General features: G+C 44.4%; 1 protein-coding gene across 1 annotated transcript in view; it reads left to right on the top strand.

The window, feature by feature from the left end:
* Positions 1–23,253, top strand: part of whrnb (whirlin b) — a 181,217-nt gene that overhangs the window by 151,435 nt on the left and 6,529 nt on the right. The window contains exons 8-12 of the mRNA XM_063195915.1: positions 4,389–4,463; positions 7,443–7,703; positions 8,274–8,610; positions 13,710–13,906; positions 22,161–22,277. Of these exons, the coding sequence (XP_063051985.1) occupies positions 4,389–4,463; positions 7,443–7,703; positions 8,274–8,610; positions 13,710–13,906; positions 22,161–22,277 (987 nt within the window). The remainder of the gene's footprint in view (positions 1–4,388; positions 4,464–7,442; positions 7,704–8,273; positions 8,611–13,709; positions 13,907–22,160; positions 22,278–23,253) is intronic.

Genomic DNA, 23,253 nt, shown 5'->3' with positions numbered 1-23,253 from the left:
GCTTCTAGTCAGGCCAGAAATATCGTTTCTGGGCTCCAAAAAAATCGGGAACTCCTCCCACTTTGTCGGGAAGCAAACAACCGTTAGCAAACCAAGGGAGGCGGGTCAACCATGCCCCTTGGGAAATGTTAATTGTTCTCGAGGAAATTTGAAATTTGATGATAATCAGACTTCTTAAGCCCTGCTCCACGGACTAGAATGAAGATCCTGACCTGCATCCTGTTGGTTGTTGGTGTAGTTAGCTAAATATACTGTATGGGAGTGTGCAAAACTGAGTGTGATGAATTCAATGTGATTTCATAACTGGTCGTGCATGTAGGCTACGTAGTGCACTGCATCGCTGTATTGAGGCTTTTACAACTGCAACCGCAGTGTATTGTAAACTTTCTCTGACCTTGGTCACCCCAGTACAGTCATTATGGAGAGGTCGAAGAGTTTTGTATGTGTGTGTGTCTGTGTGTGTGTGCCATGTGTGTGTATGTGCATGTGTGTGTGTCTGTGTGTGTGTGCCATGTGTGTGTATGTGCATGTGTGGATGAGAGAGAGAGAAGGAAAAAGAGAGAAGGAAAAGGAGAAAGAGAGGTCACTAGAAAGAGAGACTGCATTTTTACAAGCCTTTCCATTCGCGCATGCTTGCGTGCGTGCGTGCGTGCGTGTGTGCGTTTGTGTGTGTGTGTGTGTGTAGTAATGTACCATGAAAGAGTATGTGTTTGTGAATGCAGCGGATGCCTGCGAGTAGTACATGCATGTTTGTTTAGCCGCCCATGTCTTTATTTGACTACAGGGCTTCCTCTGTCCAAGTCCATTTCGCTGTGCCTACCCCCCAACGTGCTGTTTACTCAGTTTTTTGGCACGACCCGTGTCCTCTTCCTACTCCTTTATCATGGGCATGTCATTGAATCTCTTTGGTTTATTCATCTATTCTCTCTCCTTTCTCTCTCTCTCCTTTCTCTCTCTCTCTCTCTCTCTCTCTCTCTCTCTCTCTCTCTCTCTTTCTCTCTATCTCTCTCTTTCTCTCTCTCTCTCTCTCTTTCTCTCTCTCTCTCTCTCTCTCTCTCTCTCTCTCTCTCTTATGCACTGTTGCTGAATCTCTTTGGTTTATTCATCTCTCTCTCTCCCTCCCTCTCTCTCTCTCTCTCTCTTTCTCTCTCTCTCTCTCTCTCTCTCTCTCTCTCTCTCTCTCTCTCTCTCTCTCTCTCTCTCTCTCTCTCTCTCTCTCTTATGCACTGTTGCTGAATCTCTTTGGTTTATTCATCTCTCTCTCTCTCTCTCTCTCCCTCTCTCTCTCTCGCATGCGCTGTCACTCTCTCTCCACTCCCATTCCCATAAATTTCCATCCTTCTATCTACCCCCTCCTTTGTCTCTCTCTATCTCATTCTAATAAATTCCATCCCTTTACCTCTCTTTTCTCTCTTTTCGCCCTTTCCACCTGCCCCCTCTCTGTTTCTCTCTCTCTCTCCCATCCCTCTCTTTTAAACTATTCTGTCTGTCTGTCTGTCTGTCTGTCTGTCTGTCTCTCTCTCTCTCTCTAATAAATTTCACCCCTTTACCTCGCTCTCTTTTCTCCCTTTCCACCTGCCCCCCTCTCTGTTTCTCTCTGTTTCCCTCTCTCTCTCTCTCTCTCTCTCTCTCTCTCTCTCTCTCTCTCTCTCTCTCTCTCTCTCTCTCTCTCTCTCTCTCTCTCTCTCTCTCTCTCTCCCATCCCTCTCTTTTAAACCCCTCTCTCCCATCCCTCTCTTTTAAACTGTTCTTTTTTCTGCCTTTGTTGAGATGTACCATCTGCCTCATCTAGGGCAGCTGTTGCTGTAAAGGATTGCCTTGGCCTTGCATCCATGGCCGTAGCTTCCATTGAGGACACCGAGGTCATGTCCTCTGCATTTATTTCAGTAATGTAAAATGTAGCTATTGATGAAAACCGATGTATGATCAACAATGATAAATTCAGTCTACGTATATACGCCACCCCCATTTATCCTCAAGGCAGTGATTAATGAAAACAAGTGTAAGAGTTTCACTGAAGTGTTTGAAGCGTTCTAAATGTACAGCTTGCAGTACAGCACGCAGTATTTGACCTCTGTATTTGAAAATGTCTGGTCACGGCCCTGCTTGCATTGCATTCTGTTCTCTCTCTCACCGCTCCCCAGAGCCACGTAGCAACAAAAAAAACCACAACACCCTCTCCATCGCGAGCCTCTGCAGCGGCGGCTCTCATGTCATCCCTCTGTGTTATGAAGGCACCTACACTATTATCAGCTAATATGGGCACACGACACAACACCCGCTTTGTTTCCAGACATCCATCTGTGGTTACGGGGAAAACATGATGGACTGCTGGACAGAGAGAGAGAGAGAGAGAGAGAGAGAGAGAGAGAGAGAGAGAGAGAGAGAGAGAGGAGGGAGGTAGGTAATAGATCCAGACATATGGGAAGAGAAGGACATCAAAAGCAAATTGTAAAAACGTCCCCAAAAAAAGTAGATCATCAGTAATGGGGAGAACAAGACGATGCATCGATGTTAGAGACAGAAGGGACGGGAGGACAAAAACAAGGAAATGAAAATAGCACCCAAAAGCCAAAGATGAAGAGAATGAGACTATGCAGTGCCTGGTAGATGTTATGAAGAGACAAATTGTGGAATGGGGTGTTCAATGATGCCCACATATATTTTGAAAAAATTATAATAGCACCCCAATATCCGTTAATATGAACAGAATGAGACTATGCAGTTACCGGTAGATGTCAAAGAGACAAATTTTGGGAATGGGGTGTTCAGTGCGTTCCTGATTCTTGTCGTGGTTTGGCCACTTTCGTTAAACAAATTATAATAGCGCCCCAACGATAATAGGAAAAGAATGAGACAATGCGGTTACCGTTAGATGTTAAATACGTAGACAAATTTGGGGAGTGGGGTGTTCAATGCATTCTTGATTTTGTCATGTCACTCACTTTTATTTTAAAAAAGTTGTAATAGCACCCAGTAATATGATGAGAATGACACAGTGCAGTTACCATTAGATGTTAAATAGACAAATTTGGGGAATGGGCTGTTCAGTACGTTCCTGATTCTTGTCGTGTCGCCCACATTTCTCCCTGGTGGGTTTAGGGCAGACCTGCTGAGTCTGATTGCTTTGGCCGGGCCCACGACAAAGTCATCTGAAAGCGGCCCCCAGCCCAATACCTGCGTACATACAATGTAATGAGGACCCAATTCTGGGCCCTCCTCTCTCCCTGGGCCCCAGGACAACTGTCCCCTTTGTCCCCACCCTGTCGCTACTCCTGGTTGAGGGAGTGAGCGGAGCGTGTTTATTGCTAATGCGCGGTAGTCTCCTGAGGGGACTGGTTGGCGAGCAGCTGATTGCAGAGCAGGGAGCGGCTAAGAGCGGCACGTCCAGCGAGGCGTTTAATTGCCGACGCCATGCCAGAGCTGACGGAGCGCTCATCTCCATCTCTCTCTCTCTCTCTCTCTCTCTCTCTCTCTCTCTCTCTCTCTCTCTCTCTCTCTGTCTCTATGTGCCTGCCTGTCTCTCTCTTTCTCTGTCTGTCTGTCTGTATCTGTCTCTCTCTCTCTCTCTCTCTCTCTCTCTCTCTCTCTCTCTCTCTCTCTCTCTCTCTCTCTGTCTCTATGTGCCTGCCTGTCTCTCTCTTTCTCTGTCTGTCTGTCTGTATCTGTCTCTCTCTCTCTCTCTCTCTCTCTCTCTCTCTCTCTTTCTGTCTGTCTGCCCTGTCTGCCTGTCTCTCTCACTCTGTTTGTCTGTCTGTCTGTCTGTCTGTCTGTCTCTTGGTGTCTCTCTCTCTGTCTCTCTTTCTCTCTCTATCCATCTCTCTCTCTCTCGGCACGCATGTCACAATCACACCCAGCTGTGAACAAGTAATTACTCTTGCTAATTGAAAGACTTTTAGCTGTGGCTTACCGCGAGCTAATGACATCCATCGGGTCAAGGGAATGAGTCTATTAGGGATTTGTGTTTATTTGTATTTTATTTTTACTCAATCAAGTTAATATTATGGTTTAATATTGTGTTTGCTTTTTTGTGTTTGTTTGGGATTGTGCGTGCGTGCATGCGTGTGTGCGTGCGTGCGTGCGTGCGTGCGTGTGTGTGTGTGTGTGTGTGTGTGTGTGTGTGTGTGTGTGTGTGTGTGTGTGTGTGTGTGTGTGTGTGTGTGTGTGTGTGTGTGAGAGAGAGAGAGAGAGAGAGAGTGGGAGTGTGTCTGTAGTTTTGTGTCTGTGTCTGTGTCTCTGTGACTTTGTGGATCTGTTTATGCTTACAGTATGAAACGAATCGACGATTTCTGGTGGCTTCATTAGGTAGTCATTATGTCGAATTGATTTGGGTACTCATCTTGAATAACAATGCTACCATCTCTCGGCCTGTGTGTGTTTACTCCTAGAGCGAAACCAAGGTGGACGGTGGTCTTTCTCGAGGGGACCATGAGATGTTCAATAGCTTACCTGACATTGCACTGGTAAGCCCTTCTCCTCATCCAAATAATATTCATGTTAATCCTTTAGCCAAACAACCAAACTCTTAAATTTATACTGACATTGATTGAAACAAGTAGAGGATTGTGGTGGGAAGCTCCACTCCCAAATAAAATTATAGTAATCATTAAAATGAACCAGGGTAGTCCCATAATGCACTCTGTACGCTGTAATTGTCATTGAAAGGTTCATTACCATCGTGCTGCTCTACTATGACATAACACATCATGGCCTTAAGTAATGCACTACGACTTGGTCATTGCCAATCTGGTAACGGCGAAATTATAACGCAGTGTTTTAACTGGTTAATACAATTACCAAAATTAATTGAAACAAGTTAAGCAGACATATATTGCGCTGTTAACCACTTCTCTCAAACCAAAGGATAAATATTATAAAATACGGTTGTTATTGTAATTATCTAAATTAATTGAAATGGTTTCAGGAAACATGGCACTGCGTAAACCCCACTCCCCCACACTAATTATAACCATGACCCAAACAATTACAATTACTAATATTAACTGAAGCAAGTCGAGGACACATTGCTTAGAGGTTGTTGCCTGAATGATCTTCCACTTCAAACCATCTCAATTGTTTACAATTGTCTGAGCAATTATATGACGCTAATTCATCTTAGGGTTAGAGGGCATATTGCTCTAGCATGTGCACTAAACATTGACAGTCGTTAGGATTCCACTAAAATGAATCACTATGCTGATGCTTTATACTAATGTTGTTAACAAGATATCCCTCATCTCATTGACATTTTGAAGATCAGTGCAAATTCCACTGGAGGATTAGAAAATGAATTAAATAAGAGAGAGTTATTGACAGGTTACTTTGCCAGTAAATTAAACAGAAGTTTGAAAACATCGCACAACATTTGAATTACAAATGCGCTACCAGTCAATATCCAGACGAGACGTGCATGTGGGTACATCCATAATGTCAGTGATTATGAATGTGGTTCACACGTAGCCGTCAAGGTCCTTTGCTGCAAGTAAAAACCTCAAAAACATATTAGCCAGTAAATGAGGAATATAATGAGCGTGGCACGGCGTTCTATTAAGAAAAGGGCCTACCCCGAAGGAGTTAACCTAATGTGAGAATCTGACATTTTGCAAATGCTGTCTCAGTTTCTCTGGCCATCTCTGTATAAATGTCAAGCTATTTTGCCCAAAGCCTGATTCGACCTCTCAATAATTGTGTTAAATTAATTGGCCCTCCACAGAATATTTGGTCAGTGTTTTGTAAGTGATTACTGTGGTGGGATCAAGTCTGTGTTTGGTTATAAGTCATAATGTCAAACTGTTTCTTTGTACGTACATACTTTGTACATTATTCATTTTCTTTCAATTGCTGTGTTTGTGTTCGTGCGTGTGTGTGTGTATGCGTGTATGCTTGTGTGTGTGTGTGTTTCTTTGTGTGCTGTTATGCTTGCTTGCGTGCACAAATGTGTGTCTGTGTGATTGTGCTTGCGTACGTGTGTTGTGTATGTGTGTGTATCTGAGTGTATCTGCATGTCTCTCTCTCTCTCTCTCTCTCTCTCTCTCTCTCTCTCTCTCTCTCTCTCTCTCTCTCTCTCTCTCTCTCTCTCTCTCTCTCTGTCTCTCGTCCACTCCTCCTCCAAGTTGCATCCCTCCTTCAATAACCTGTATTAGGTTTAGAGATGTACATGATCCAAGATCCGGTTCCGGATTCGGCAGGATAATGGGGTTTTTCAGACTATCCGGATCCGGCAGGATCTTAAGCAGTAGATCTGGTATCCGGCAGTTACCTTAAAATCAGGATCTCTACTTTTACGTAGCCACTTTTCAGTCAGTCTTTCACAACCCCGAATCCCTGCATGGAGTGAAAGCCCTTTGGAAGCGGCCATTGATGGCAGTGTTTCAGTAAGCCAATGAGTCTGAAAAATATTTTGCGCTAACGTAAAAAAAAGGGCCCAAGTGTGCGAGTTGGCTTTGTGTTTCAATCCTTTCGTAGGATCCGGTATCCGGTTCTGGCAGGATCTTAAGCAGTGCATCCGGTATCCGGCAGGATCCTAAAAATCTGGATCCGGTGCATCTCTAATTAGGTTCTTGTCTATTAGTGGTGTGGATTGACACTGCCCTCACGATCCGATTCGATCACGATTCGGGAGGTAGCGATTCGATTCGATTCGATTCTATGCGATGCGATCCGATTCAATTCTACAATGCCTTGCAATGCATTACATTTCTACTGAAAGCAAAGCAAATATGTAATCAGTCATGATGAGGCAATACAAGTAGTCAGATACTGAGCAACAATTTATTGGCTGTTTTCTGTATCAGTCTGTATCAGTCTGTATCAGTCTTGCAATGTTTTGAAGTGCTTTTATTTAATTTAACATTCATTTGCTCCCGAAATATACATGGAAGTTATTGAAACTTAAAAAAAAATTGCTGGATCGATTCTGGAAATTGCCGGATCGATTATGGATCGTCCATGCCCCGCATTGGATTGCATCGCCGAATCGATCATTGTTGACACCGCTATTGTCAATGCATTTTTTATTTGTGTATTTATGTAAGCTGTCAGACACTGTAGTTTCCCTCGGTATTAATAAAGGTACTCTACTCTGTTCTACTTTACTCTCGTCCCCTCTAAGGATGAAGTCCACTGTGTGTGTGTGTCTGTGTGATTGTGATTGTGCATGTGTGAATGTGTGTATTCATGTCTCTCTCTCTCTCTCTCTCTCTCTCTCTCTCTCTCTCTCTCTCTCTCTCTCTCTCTCTCTCTCTCTCTCTCTCTCTCTCTCTCTCTCTCTCTCTCTCTCGTCTTGTGTGTCTGGTCCCCCCCACCTCCATCTAAGGATGAAGTCCACTGTGTGTGTGTCTGTGTGATTGTGATTGTGCATGTGTGAATGTGTGTATTCATGTCTCTCTCTCTCTCTCTCTCTCTCTTGTCTTGTGTGTCTGGTCCCTCCCCCTCCATCTAAGGATGAAGTCCACTCCTCCTCCGAATCACCCCCCTCCTTCAAGCCGTCGCCTCCTCCTCCCAAGCAGCACGGCAGTCCCAAGGGGGGGCGCTCCACCAAGCGTCCAGCCTCCTCCTCCAAACTCTCCCAGCTCTTCTCCTCCGCCGGCCCCCACGGCCGGATGCAGCGCGACCGCGGCAGCCACAGCGCTCACAGCCTCCACGCTTCCTCCACCACCAACGTCAACGTCAACGCCAACGCTCTCACGCACCACCACCACCACGCTCAAGCTCACACTCACGCTCTCACACACACACAAGCCTTCCTCTCACACGCCCACGCACAACAACAACAACAACTTGCACAGCATCAACACATGCACCCACAACATCCGCACGCGCACCCGCATTCGCAACTCTCTGCCGCCGCCACTACTTGTTCTCTCCACTCCCATCAGGCCTTGCAGCAGCAGCAGCAGCAGCAGCAGCAGCAGCAGCAGCAGCAGCAGCAGCAGCCCTACCTCTGCCCGGCCCATCGGCCCCCGCACGCCCCGCACACGCCTCCCTCGGTGCCTCGCAACGCTTCCGCCTCCCCGCTGCTCTCCTCCTCTACCATCTCCGCATCCGCCTCCGTCTCCGTGTCGCCGGTTCTCAGCCGGGAGCCGGCCAGCGTCCACTTCTGCCTGGGGGCCTCAGCCAGGCAACATCAGCAACAACTCCAGCAGCAGCAGCAACAGCAGCAGCAGCAGCAGCACTACCACCATCAGCAGCAGCAGCTCCAGCAACTGCAACAACTTCAGCAGCTCCAGCAGTTTCAACAGCAACAGGGGATCTCTCTCTCTCCACACAACCAGTCGCCCGTCCTGCCCCGCGTGAGGTTGTCCTCGTCGTCGTCACAGCAGGGTAGCCCGGCCCTCTCCGTCCGCTCCTCGGTCTCCATGTCTCCCTCGTTCCCGGTGCCCGCCGCCCCCCATCCCAGCCCGGAGAGGCTGGAGCTCGGTCCTCGGACTGGGCAAGGGACGGGGACTGGGATGGGGGTGGGGGCGAGTCTCGGACCTGGAGGGTCTGGGGGTCCTCCGTCGTTGCGGACCTCCCCGGTGACCTCCTGCAGCACCCAGACGGAGAGGCTGAACCCGGAGCCGGAGGGGGCGGGGGGAGCGGAGGGGAGGGGGTTGCCACCTCAGGCTAGAGGTAAGATGGTGGAGATTGCATTGCATTACATTACATCAGTGGTTCTTAACCTGGGGTGCGGGCACCCCCTGGGTGTGCGCCAGAGATTTCACGGGGTGCACGGTATTTTGTTTGTGTTGAGGTTGTAACCAAAATTCTGCTTCCAAACATTATAATTAAGCCAAATGATGACAAAATTAAAACACGTTTTGGTCCCCATGTAAAGTCATTAAAATATTAATTAATTTCTAAAGAAAGAATGAATGTAATTCATCACTTAAATCATTTCAAAGTCCGTAAATACATGTAGAAGTTTGGGTTGGGGGTGCGCGGCTTGTCTTGGGCACAGGTTAGGGGGTGCTTCAAGAAAAATAGCTCAAGACCCACTGCATGACTTTATATTGACAACGATGGCTCAGGTGGTAAAGGAGCCTTTCGGCAACCAGGAGGTTACACGTTCGAGCCCGGCTTTGCCTGACCCCATCGATGTATCCTTGTGCAAGATACTTAACCCCAAGTTGCTCCTGGTGGCCGGGTGGCACGGTACCCTACATGGCAGCCACTAGCACTGGTGTGTGAATGAGAGTGTGAATGGGTGAATGTGAGGCATGCTTTGCAAAACGCTTTGAGTGCTTGAGTGGAAAGACATTATTTTTAATGCAGTCAATTTACATTAAATTACACTGCACTTAGCTGAAGCTTTTATCCAAAGTGACGTAAAGTTATTTTAAATACAGGGTGTTGGTTACTGTCCCTGGAGCAGTGTTGGATTAGGTACCTTGCTCAAGGGTACCTCAGCCATGGAGTGGAAGGGTAGGATTTGAACCGGCAACCCTCTGATCTAAAGCCCATCTCCTTAACTACTAGGCCACAGCTGTGGAGATGAATGAGGGACATGATCAGAGGTGTCAAAAAAGCAAATGAAAAACCCTGCCAGTTTCCTTCTGTCTTGAATGTTCATGCATGTTCATGTTCATTATGATCAACTGATTTGCATCTAATTGGATCTAATTTGTGGCAGGGATTCTTGCTTTCTTAACCCGATATTGACACCTCTGGACATTATTAACCAAAACCACAATTGCATTGCATTACACTTAGATGACTCTTTTGTTATTATTATTCAAAGCGACTTAAAGGTAATTTAGGTACAGACAGAGTATCCGTTACAGGCCCTGGAGCAATGTGGGGTTAGGTGCCTTACTCAAGGGCACTTCAGCCATGGATGGAGGTGCTGGTAAGGGCGGGATTTGAACCTGCAACCATTTTATCTAAAGGCCAGCGCTCTAATCAATAAGCAATGGTTGCATGACATCAAACAAGTGAAGTCGTGATGCGACCTGGCTATCAACGACTCGGAAAACTGTTGTTTGCCTATGGCGGAAGATCATAGAAAACTGTGGAATTTATGTTTATACAGTATCTATGCCACCGGATGCAACTCATACGTGCTTTGAATGCATTGAAGTGAAGCTATCTGACACCACAAGAAAAAAAGGCCCTTTGACGTAGATTGAGGATGACGCATGTCACATAGTGTGAATATGAATGTGTGTTAGACTGCATAGTGTCTTGTCTGTCAGTGTGAGATGAATTTATGTATAAACTGTGTGTGTGTGTGTGTGTGTGTGTGTGTGTGTGTGTGTGTGTGTGTGTGTGTGTGTGTGTGTGTGTGTCTGTGTGTGTGTGTGTGTGTGTGTGTGTGTGTGTGTGTGTGTGTGTGTGTGTGTGTATATGTGTGTGTGTGTGTGTGTGTGTGTGTGTGTGTGTGTGTGTGTTTGTGTGTGTGTGTGTTTGTGTGTGTAGGTGTGTCGGTGTGTGTGTGTAGGTGTGTGTGTGTGTCGGTGTGTGTGTGTAGGTGTGTGTGTGTGGGTGTATGTGCATACAGTATAAGTGTGTGTGTGTGTGTGTGTGTGCCAAGTGTGCGGTGTCCCCATGTGTGCACTGCTACTTGTTGATCCACATAGGCTACATATACAGTGCCCTCCATAATTATTGGCACCCCTGGTTGAGATGTGTTAAAAGCCTTAAAATAAATTCAGTGTTTATTGCAGAAGAATACTGTCACACTGAAAATTTTAGGAAAATGTAGCCTTCAACTCAAATGAATTGTAAGAAAATAAAAAAATCCCTGACTAAAAAATAATTATTTTTCATTAAATCACCTGTTCCACAATTATTGGCACCCTTAACAATTCCCAGGAAATAAATATAATTGAAGCATTTCTGTCATTTCTACAGTAGTTTACAAAGTTTACCAGAGTATGTAGGAACATTTAATTAGTAATTCATCACTTCCTGTTTCCCTGGGGTATAAATATGACGTGACACCAAGACCATTTCTCTTATCCACTCTTAAACATGGGAAAGACAAAGGAACACAGCATACAAGTGAGGCAGATGTGCGTCGACCTTCACAGGTCAGGCAGAGGCTACAAGAAGATTGCCACTCAACTGCAGCTGCCCATATCCACTGTGAGAGGAATAATTAAGAAGTTCAAAACAACTGGAACAGTGGTAAACAAGCCTGGACGAGGACCCAAGTTTATTTTGCCACCACGCACAGTGAGGAGGATGGTAAGAGAAATCAAAAGATCTCCAAAGCTCACTGTTACAGAATTACAACAAATGGTAGCATCCTGGGGTCACAAAGTCTCCAAAACAACCATCAGACGCTGTCTACACGTCAAAAAGCTGTTTGGGAGGCATGCACGGAGAAAACCTTTCCTCACTCACAATCATAAACGCAAACGTCTGGAGTTTGCCAAGCGGTATTGGGGCTTCAATTGGGACCGTGTGCTTTGGTCAGATGAGACCAAGATTGAGCTTTTTGGCAACAAACACTCTAAGTGGGTCTGGCGTGCCACGAAAGATGTGCATGCTGAAAAGCACCTCATACCCACTGTGAAGTATGGGGGTGGGTCAGTGATGCTGTGGGGCTGTTTCGCTTCCAAAGGCCCTGGGAACCTTGTAAGGGTGCATGGCATCATGAATGCTTTGAAATACCAGGACATTTTAAATCAAAATCTGTTGCCCTCTGCCCGAAAGCTGAAGATGGGTCGTCACTGGGTCTTTCAGCAAGACAATGACCCTAAACATATGGCCAAATCTACACAGAAATGTTTCACCAGACACAAAATCAAGCTCCTCCCATGGCCATCTCAGTCCCCAGACCTCAACCCCATTGAGAACCTGTGGGGTGAGCTGAAGAGGAGAGTACAGAGGAGAGGACCCAGGTCTCTGGATGATTTAGAGAGATTCTGCAAAGAGGAATGGCTGAAGATCCCTCTTTCTGTCTTTTCCCATCTTGTGAAACATTATAGGAGAAGATTAGGTGCTGTTTTGCTGGCAAAAGGGGGTTGTACAAAATATTAACACCAGGGGTGCTAATAATTGTGACACACATTATTTGATGTCAAATAATTATTTCTTTATGTGGGATTTTTTCCCCACTGAATAAATGCACTTGTATTGAAGGTTGGATTTTTCTCTTTTTTTCCATTAAGGTCCCATATTATTTAGAAAAAAAATAAAATAAATGGAAGCTAAAAAACACATCTCAACCAGGGGTGCCAATAATTATGGAGGGCACTGTATTTTTCATTAAATCACCTGTTCCACAATTATTGGCACCCTTAAGAATTCCCAGGAAATAAATATAATTGAAGCATTTCTGTCATTTCTACAGTAGTTTACAAAGTTTACCAGAGTATGTAGGAACATTTAATTAGTAATTCATCACTTCCTGTTTCCCTGGGGTATAAATATGACGTGACACCGAGGCCATTTCTCTTATCCACTCTTAAACATGGGAAAGACAAAGGAACACAGCATACAAGTGAGGCAGATGTGCGTTGACCTTCACAGGTCAGGCAGAGGCTACAAGAAGATTGCCACTCAACTGCAGCTGCCCATATCTACTGTGAGAGGAATAATTAAGAAGTTCAAAACAACTGGAACAGTGGTAAACAAGCCTGGACGAGGACCCAAGTTTATTTTGCCACCACGCACAGTGAGGAGGATGGTAAGAGAAATCAAAATATCTCCAAAGCTCACTGTTACAGAATTACAACAAATGGTAGCATCCTGGGGTCACAAAGTCTCCAAATCAACCATCAGGCGCTGTCTACACGCCAACAAGCTGTTTGGGAGGCATGCACGGAAAAAACCTTTCCTCACCCACAATCATAAACGCAAACGTCTGGAGTTCGCCAAGCGGTATTGGGGCTTCAACTGGGACCGTGTGCTTTGGTCAGATGAGACCAAGATTGAGCTTTTTGGCAACAAACACTCTAAGTGGGTCTGGCGTGCCACGAAAGATGCGCATGCTGAAAAGCACCTCATACCCACTGTGAAGTATGGGGGTGGGTCAGTGATGCTGTGGGGCTGTTTCGCTTCCAAAGGCCCTGGGAAGCTTGTTAGGGTGCATGGCATCATGAATGCTTTGAAATACCAGGACATTTTAAATCAAAATCTGTTGCCCTCTGCCCGAAAGCTGAAGATGGGTTGTCACTGGGTCTTTCAGCAAGACAATGACCCTAAACATATGGCCAAATCTACACAGAAATGGTTAACCAGACACAAAATCAAGCTCCTCCCATGGCCATCTCAGTCCCCAGACCTCAACCCCATTGAGAACCTGTGGGGTGAGCTGAAGAGGAGAGTACAGAGGAGAGGACCCAGGTCTCTGGATGATTTAGAGAGATTCTGCAAAGAGGAATGGCTGAAGATCCCTCTTTCTGTCTTTTCCCATCTTGTGAAACATTATAGGAGAAGATTAGGTGCTGTTTTGTTGGCAAAAGGGGGTTGTACAAAATATTAACAACAGGGGTGCTAAAAATTGTGACACACATTATTTGATGTCAAATAATTATTTCTTTATGTGGGATTTTTTTCCCCACTGAATAAATGCACTTGTATTGAAGGTTGGATTTTTCTCTTTTTTTCCATTAAGGTCCCATATTATTTAGAGAAAAATAATAATAATTGGAAGCTAAAAAACACATCTCAACCAGGGGTGCCAATAATAATGGAGGGCACTGTACATGGCCTTGTCTCACCTCATGGCTGGTCTCTGTCTCTGTCTATTTGTATGTGTGCACATGTACCGTGTGCTACAGCGGGAGCCACGCTGTCCCAGCTGTCTGACAGTGGCCAGACCCTCAGCGAGGACAGTGGGGTGGACATCCCAGAGTCGGGGGGCCTGAGTAAGGACAGTAGCCCCAGGCCTGGCAAGCCCCCCTGCGCCGCCACCCCCCAGCCCTCGCCACAACCCTCGGGAGCAGAGAGGGCCGCAGCGCAGCCCTCGCCGACACCGGTGAGTCTCTGTGTCTCTCTCCTCCACCATGTGCTATACAAATTGTATATGCCTTACGTGACTTAAGCTTTTCGGTAATGTCATATCAATGAGTCTCTGTCTCTCTTCCACCAATCATATTATGTGACTTAACCTCTTTGCGCAGAGCCAATGTAATAGCCTTACTGCCACCAAAATTATAATGACCGAGTCTCAATCTGTTACTTAAGGCTCTCTCAGTAAAGTCATAGCAATGTTGTTATGATGTAGTTGAGCCTATGGGCCAACACAGTGAAATATGTAGTGTTGATTTAACACTTGCCGTATAGAGTTGATTTAACATCTTCTAGAATGTGTTTGGTCCTTCTCTAGGTGTTACTCTCTAAAGGGGAATTCACAGTAGCACCTCAACTGAGGTGCCAGCCTGATCTCCAAAAATTCCGTGCTCCTGGACACGGATGTTAAGGACACAAAATCTGTGTCCAGGAGCACGGATTTTGCCAAAATTCCGTGCTCCTGGACACGGAATTGTTTTCCGTGCTCCTGGACACGGAATTGTTTTCCGTGATGGGCACACGGAAGTGCTTTCTATAGGCTATTACCACAGAACTGTGTTAACTCTATCATTAGAAAATATATACCAAATGCTAATCCAAAACAAAATAATGCTATAGCAATTTAAGTTGTGCCCTGACCAAAACCTTCCCTAACCTTAACCTGTCATTTAAGACATATTTTTGAGAAATACCTTTTCCAGTTGGTTGCTAGGTTATCAAACTCATATAATGAATGAAAGAAAACCATCTGTGCCCAGACCAAAACAATCCCTAACCCTAACCTGTTAGTAAGAAATGGTTTTTTTAGACAAAATATTTGAAATTAGAAAAATCCTGAGAAAACACAAGACTGTGGAAACATAGAGCTGTGGGAGTATAGAGAGCACTTCTGTGTGTCCATCACGGAAAATAATTCCGTGTCCAGGAGCACAGAATTTTGGCAAAATCCGTGCTCCTGGACACAGATTTTGTGTCCTTAACATCCGTGTCCAGGAGCACAGAATTTTTGGAGATCATGTTGGAGGTGCAGTACAGAAAAGTAGCCACCACGCCCCACTGTGCAGCGATAAAACAACCCCTGGCTGCGGTACACGCATGGTTCTCCCAGGCTGAAATGTCCATGAGCTGACGCTCTTGGACTGTGATTGGTCAACGTGCTTGCAGCAGTTCAGTGAGTACTTGGCCCTGATAGGTCAGTGGTGTTCTATTCTTCTACCCTACCGCAGAGATTTGAATAAGGAAAAGGAAAAACACGATGCGGTTGACTTGGCAGGAAATCACAGGAGTTTACTTGACAGGGAGAAGAGAAACTGTGTTTTATTTCAGAAGTACAACTCCCAAAAAATCAATTTAAAATATCCATAAAAGGCCATCCTGAAAATGATATAAGTTTGTAGGGTAGTAGTAGCAAAGAAGCCTCTTTGTTTGTTTGTAGTGTGGCAGCTAGCTCCTAAAACAGGGTTTGCTAATGTCCTGTAGAGTTTGAATGGGTTTGGCTGACAGTTGCTAAGCTAGCTTTTAATATGGCCATTAGATGTATCTATTGTATTTAGTTTGGCATTTTAACCACCTGGACTGTAAAACCTGAATAAAGAATGAATGTTGTATGCCATCATTCATTTCTAATTACGCCACAACTTTTAAAATTAGTAGCAAAAAGCATCTTTGTTAGTGGTAGAATTACGTTTCAGTCAACTAGCTTCGAATTTATAACTGATTTAGCTGGCTAGCTACTACTAGGCCCCAGGTGTGAATGGCCATAGTCTTTTAAAATGGCGTTTGTTTGGCATTTAATCTCATGGACTGTAATACTTGACTAAAAAGAAACTGATGTTGTACCATCTAATTATGCCCCAACTTTTAGAAGTAGGCTACTAGTGGAATATTACGTTTTAGATAGCCAGCTGGCTAGCTTTGTGATTCATTCTAGGGACTGGGCTCAACTGAATGAGTTAGTTCGCCCCCTGTTGTCACGGAGGTGAATTGACGTCATCGACGTCGTTGAATTCTCGGCGGGGAAAAAACACCACGCCACCACTTTCCTGCATTCGCACGCAGGACGACTATGAGGGAATACCCCCCGCTGACAGCACGTCTATGCTTTACCCTGAAGTCAGCACAGCATGACTATGTAGGCCTATCACCCTAAAGTGTTTAGTTAGCATTTCTTTTACTGTGTGGGTCCATCAACAGTACCGGGTGTGATCAAAAAGAGGACTGATACGCCATAAATGCCTAACAGAGCCAGAAAGAGCAATTGGTTCTTTTAGTAATACACACACAATATGAACAAAAACAGGACTGAGTCCTTTTGCTGTCGGTTCACTTTTTGGTCCACTTAAAGAGGACTGAGTTTGGTTCACTTAAAGGGAACTAGGTTTGAAAATGCCCTTAAGGAACATTAAGGCTTGGTCATTAAAAAATGCTGACAATGAGGTTATAGTAACAGTAGCTCTGTGTCAAGGGGTTAATTCGCCCAAGGCTGTCTTTCACATTCCATATGCTTGTGTGACTGTGAGGCAGGCAAATTTATTCCATGGGTGAATAATAAGAAGACACAGCACACTGATTACTGTTCAATTTTTTATTTTTTTATTTTTTATTTCAAGGCTCTCTTTCACATCACTGGTTCAATTATTAGCATCCGCACCAGACAGTAATGTTGTTAGAGTACACGTACGGACTGCAAAAGGTAACTCCTTTTTCACGTTGGCAAACAAAACCCCAAATTGGTCGGACTGCCATTTCCCTTATCAATATTTGCCTACCCATAATGCATTCGGTGTAATGTTTTGTCGGTCCAGAGAACCGCGTGGCCACGGATACTGCCTTCTTCTGTCTGCGTCAGCTTGATTTAGTAGTGTGCTCCTAAGTTCGATGGCAGCTTTCACACTAATGAAACCCAGGATAAAAGCTTTAGGTCAGAATGGATACTGTTCGTTCGGTCTGCTCCAACTCTTATTCTTGTGAAAGCACCTTCACGCACTTCAACTGAAATTATGTCTTTTGACCAAACAAAACACCGGGGAACACAAAATCCTTATTCAACTCATATCTACGGAAATTGTACGCGCAAAAGTCAGTCTACTGCTCTGCCCCGCGTGGCCTCTGGATAGCTTTTGAAAAAGCAACAAAAGCACGACTGAGAAAAAAGTATTTCATTATTTTCTCTATTATTTTGTTCTATTTCAGTTCAGTGAAAATGTATATCAAATTATAGACCAAGCCAAGGACGCCATGACAGGCTTTTACTTCTTCCTCACTATTAGGTGGTTTTGCTGGGAAATGTCAGATGATCGCTGTTGTGAAACTAGCTCTGCATACCATCTAAATGCAAGGTCACCATCAGAAAAGGCCTAACCTTTAAAACACATCTGTATTATATGGAGCATGGTTAGTACTTGGATGAATGTTGCAGAGAAAAGTCACACTCTCTTACACTTAGCCAGGCTACATTCAGGGCTAGGGTGGTAATCAGCTCATTCCTCGGGGGCCAATGGTGTTGGTGGCGTTTTTTTGTATTTTCTTAAAGGTGCACAGTGTAATGTTTTTAGTAGTTTATATACAGAATTCATGCTGCCCATTCACAAATTGTACCTTTTTCGTGAATACTTACCACCACCGTCAAATTCTAAGTAGGCCTATTCATTCTGACAATTAAGTAGGCCTATTCAATCGGAAAACTGCCGTTTTCATACATGAAAAGGGGGATCTTCCTCATTGTCCGCCATTTTGAATTTCCAGAAATAGACATTTTTAGCTGCAAAACTTACTTTAATTTGGCTATGCTAGTAAACATTGGTTCATTATTTAGTACATTTTCATGAAAAGATATTGGCAGTCAAATTTGGCAGTCGACAACACAGATTCAATGAGCAGCATAGTTGCAATACCTACTCTAGCCACCATCTGACACAGTGCACCTTGAAATGCTGCTCCACACTTTGAGGGATCATGCAAAGAATGGTCTTTTTTGTTCCAGTCCAGCCCTGGCTACATGAATTAGTTATCAATACTTTGTGAGTGCGTATACATGCAGTTCAGTATCCCGAATATGATCGGGATATTAACCCCTTAAGACACGGCAGTATAAATTAGATGTTACCAGAATGGCTCTGACCAAGTCATAATGTATTACTAAAAACCCTGTGCACTGTCATAGTAGTGTAGCACTATAGTAGTTAAGTTTTAATGTCTATTACAGCGTGCCACAGGAGATACGGCGTGCATTAAGGGGCTACGTATCCCGGATTTGCACTTGAGCATATAAACACTTCAGTATAGGGGTTATTCGGGACAATGAGAAATCGGGATATGCTAGGTGGAGTATTCCGAAAGAAGCTGGGATGCTGACACATGTATACACCTTATCCCGAATACAGGGGCTTCCCATAGAACGCTGTTGCTGGAATCCAGGCTACACGCATTTGAAGAGAATTCTATAACGGCCAAGAATGTTGACTGGGATATAACGTTCTGTGCTCATATAAACACCTTATCCCGAATATGATCATAACCAGGATAAGCCTCATATTCGGGATACTGAACTGCATATAAACGCACTCAAGGACCATTACTAAGCTTGACTGACTGTACTGTATAACCTTGTTTTTACTCAGAGGTCTCAAATGTAAAAGTAAAAGTTAATTCATGGTGTAAGTACAACACTAGCACATGATATCACATAGCTGTTACACCATCTACTCCATTGTACTTAATGAGGCTTTGCTATTATTACTGAAAAACACTAAAATCCTAATAAGAACCCACCACAAACTTCATCCAACCACCACAGAAGCAGCTGATTGTAAGACAAGTACACAGTTCTACTAATTACTCAGATAAGTTACCTGTGTTGTAAGGAAAGAGAGTTTCTTTTTTTTTTTTTACTTTAACTTTTACTTTTATTTTTACTTCTGTGATTACTTATGAGTGTAGTGGTACCATTATGAGTACCAGCCTCTTTGGAACTGTTCCCCAAAAGAGTACAGTATATGTCTCCGAGAGTGTTTTACAGAATTGGCTCCTTGTTATCTAGGAGCCGTCTGCAATCAATCAAACACGCTGTCTGCTCTCAGTCTCTCTTTGGAACGTTTTCAGAAATGCTCATCCAGACATTGTGGCGTACTTGATTATTCACACTTCAGCAACACAGTCGGATGTATTTTTCCCCAGAGAGACGTGTCCATTACATACAGACACATATGGCTTTGAGTGAAGAGAAACTCCAAAGTGCTCAGGAATTGTTGAACAAATCTTGAAGGTGCTCTTTGGTGTGGGGAAACAATGTCTTATCAAAAGGGGAGTCCAAGGCACTCTTCTTATACAAAAATATTTAAACGCCTTTATTTAAACATGGCTGTTAAGTTTAAAAACATGAGAGCAGAGACACACGCGTAGCGGCGTGAAACCTTCTTCAGGGTGAATGGCTTTTTGGATTTTGATTTGCTTTTTTGTACTGTAGAGCACTTTGGATTTTGCTGTTTTCTGCACTTACATATGCCTGCACTTACAGTATATCACGAAAGTGAATACACCCCTCACAGTTTTGCAGATTTTTGAGTATATCTTTTCATAGGAAAGCATTACAGAAATTTCACTTTGACTCAATGATTAGTGACCTTTTAACAACATATTTAACCGCTTAAATTTCTTGTTCACTCAGAAAAAAACAAAATACAGCCATTAATGTTTGAACATGTACTCACAAAAGTGAGTACACCCCAGATTAAAATCCGGTAGAGAAGGGGTTATGTTGGCTCGAATCGTCCCGAAATGAAACGAAATGAAAAGGGATGACAAGAGAGGTCATCAGTATGCGTTTCAACCTTTCTTTGCATTGAACTTTTACATTTTGAGTCTGCATCTGGCTTAAATAGATTGGTGTGAGATTTGAATGCAATCCTATGGAGAATATCATGATCTGCTTCAGTAGTCACAGTGCATGTTGACATGTATGTTTCTTTTAGGTGTATTTCAGATTGCCAATGTTGACAGCATTCATGCATCCCCAAACCATGTCAGTCCCACTACCATGCTTGGTTTATGAGAGGATACACCTTTTTTGTAAAACTCACTTGTTTACCACCACACATGCTTGACACCATCTAAAGCAAATTTGTTTATCTTGGTCTCAAGAGAGATGAACAGACCAAGGATATGGATCACTGGAACCATCTCGTGTGATCTGAAGAGACCAAGATAAACAAATTTGCTTTAGATGGTGTCAAGCATGTGTGGTGGTAAACAAGTGAGTTTTACAAAAAAGGTGTATCCTCTCATAAGCCAAGCATGGTAGTGGGACTGACATGGTTTGGGGATGCATGAATGCTGTCAACATTGGCAATCTGAAATACACCAAAAAGAAACATGCATGTCAACATGCACTGTGACTACTGAAGCAGATCATGATATTCTCCATAGGATTGCATTCAAATCTCACACCAATCTATTTAAGCCAGATGCAGACCCAAAATTTAAAAGTTCAATGCAAAGAAAGGCTGAAACGCACACTGATGACCTCCCTTGTCATCCCTTTTCATTTCGTTTCATTTCGAGACGATTCGAGCCAACATAGCCCCTTCTCTACCAGATTTTAATCTGGGGTGTACTCACTTTTGTGGGTATATGTTCAAACATTAATGGCTGTATTTTGTTTTTTTTCTGAGTGAACAAGAAATTTAAGTGGTTAAATATGTTGTTAAAAGGTCAATAATCATTGTGTCAAAGTTATATTTCTGTAATGCTTTCCTATGAAAAGATATACTAAAAAATCTGCAAAACTGTGAGGGGTGTATTCACTTTCGTGATATACTGTACATGTGTCACTCATGATGGTGTAAGGGGAGGAAGAGGAGGTGAGGATTAATTGAGAGTAGGGAGGGGTGAAGTGAGGTAATCTGGGAGATGGAAGATGTGGGAGTGGGAAGAACGAGGAGGGTGGTGGTGGGGGCGTGGGGGGTGGCACTAATGTTTCCCTTCTGTCTGTCTGTCTGTCTGTCTGTCTGTCTGTCTGTCTGTCTGTCTGTCTGTCTCTGTCTCTGTCTCTGTCTCTCTCTCTCTCTGTGTCTCTCTCTCTCTATTGATAGAAGGCATGAGGATGGTGGTGGGGTGGTGATGGGGGTGGCACTAATGGCACCATTCTCTGTCTGTCTGTCTGTCTGTCTGTCTGTCTGTCTGTCTGTCTGTCTGTCTGTCTCTGTCTCTGTCTCTGTCTCTGTCTCTCTCTCTCTCTCTCTCTCTCTCTCTCTCTCTTTCTCTCTCTCTCTCTCTCTTTCTCTTGACAGAGGGCATGAGGGTGGTGGTGGGGTGGTGATGGGGGTGGCACTAATGGCAATCTTCTCTGTCTGTCTGTCTGTCTGTCTGTCTGTCTGTCTGTCTGTCTGTCTGTCTGTCTGTCTCTCTCTCTCTCTCTCTCTCTCTCTCTCTCTCTCTCTCTGTCTGGTGACATTCTATCTCGGCAGCGGGCACAGCACCGCACCACTTTCCACCACTCACCTCTCTCTCTCTCTCTCTCTCTCTCTCTCTCTCTCTCTCTCTCTCTCTCTCTCTCTCTCTCTCTCTCTCTCTCTGGTGGCATTCTATCTCGGCAGCGGGGGGTGGGGGGGGGGGGGGGTTTAACCACAGCACACAGCACCACAGCTCCACCAGTCCCTCGCGCCCCCTCTGACCCCGAATATTAGAGCTTAATTAAAAGTTCGCTGGAGCTGAGGAAATAGACAAGAGGCGTCTCCGAGATTAGCTTTGAGAAGTCTCCCAAGATTAACGCCGCTGATCAAAGCCACCGCGGCGCCGAAGCCAATAATGCACTCTGGAGAGGGGGGTGGAGGGGGGCGGAGGATGGAGAGTTGAGGGTGTGTGTGTGTGTGTTGGGGGGGGGGGGGGTGGTGTGGGTGGTGTGAGCAGGTGGTGTATTTATAGGCATCCATTTAGGCTCTTTCTTTATTGTGGGTCTGCCTTTCTTTTCTTTTTCTTCTATCTTTCTACCTGCTCTTTGCCCTCCTTTCTCTCTCTCTCTCTCTCCCTCTCTCTCCCTCTCTCTCTCTCTCTCTCTCTCTCTCTGTATCCCCCTCTCTCTCTGTATCCCCCCCTCTCTCTCTCTCCGTATCCCCCCACCCCCCGTCTCTCTCTGTGTCTCCCATCCATGAACTTGTATGTTTTATTATGCTGCTATGTGACTGCTTCACTTAGCCTAATGGCCGTCTGCTCTTTCCCTCTAGACCAGTATGTCTGAGCCGTGCCTGGTGCGGGTGGAAAAGAGTGCCACAACGCTGGGCATAGCCATTGAAGGGGGTGCCAACACTAGACAACCCATGCCACGCATAGTCACCATCCAGGTCAGTTATCCACATATACTGTATATCACATCGCATCAAATTACATCACATTACATCACATTATACTTAGCTGATGCTGCCCCTGCTGTGGCTCAAACGTTAGGGCACTGCACTGTTACGCCGGGGACCCGGGTTCGATTCGGACCCGAGGTCATTTCCCGATCCTCCCCCGTCTCTTTCTCTCCCACTCGCTTCCTGTTACCATCTCATACTGTTGTATTTACAGTAATAAAGGCAAGAAATCCACTGGTTGATGCTTTCATCCAAAATAACTCTATACATAGGTACAGGGTATTGGTTACAGTCCCTGGAGTACTGTGAGTTCACCTTCTGTGAGAGTACCTTGCTCATGAGCACTTCAGCCGTGGATGATGGGGGATTTGAACCTACAACCTTTCAATTTCAAGACCAGCATCTTGTATGCTGAAGTGCGCTCAAATCCAGATTGTTTCAAAAAAGGTCTTTGGGTTTGAGCAATTGGATCAGTATATTTGTTATAGAAAAAGCACACTCTAAATAAAAAAATCTTGTATTTATATCGTGGAACAGCATGACACATACCGTAGGCTAAGATTTCAGCCTAAGCCATCTTCAGTGCTGAAGATGGCATTGATGGAAATGTCTCTGTATGCGTCATGCTATGAATATTCTTTTTTTTAAGTATTCTTTGGTTTTTCTATATAAATGACATTTTGGTATATATTGCAAAAGATAATGACTGCTACTCCTCACACTGTTTCTGTAATGACACAATACTATTTTTCATATGAAAAATGAGATAGAATGTAAATTTAACATACTGACATGCAGCTAAAACCCTCTCATATATTTAGCAAGAAGATGCCTGGGGCGGCATAGCTCACAATGATTTAATACACTTATTCCTTCGCCACACAGCAATTTGATCTACTCCTCCCTACCGCTGTTCTTGACACTGTAAATCAATGGCCATTATGTATCTTCCACTAAATTGTGT

Source organism: Engraulis encrasicolus, chromosome 3 (genome assembly GCF_034702125.1).
Source record: "Engraulis encrasicolus isolate BLACKSEA-1 chromosome 3, IST_EnEncr_1.0, whole genome shotgun sequence".
Lineage (NCBI taxonomy): Eukaryota > Metazoa > Chordata > Actinopteri > Clupeiformes > Engraulidae > Engraulis > Engraulis encrasicolus.
This window is presented reverse-complemented; position numbering and strand designations above follow the sequence as displayed.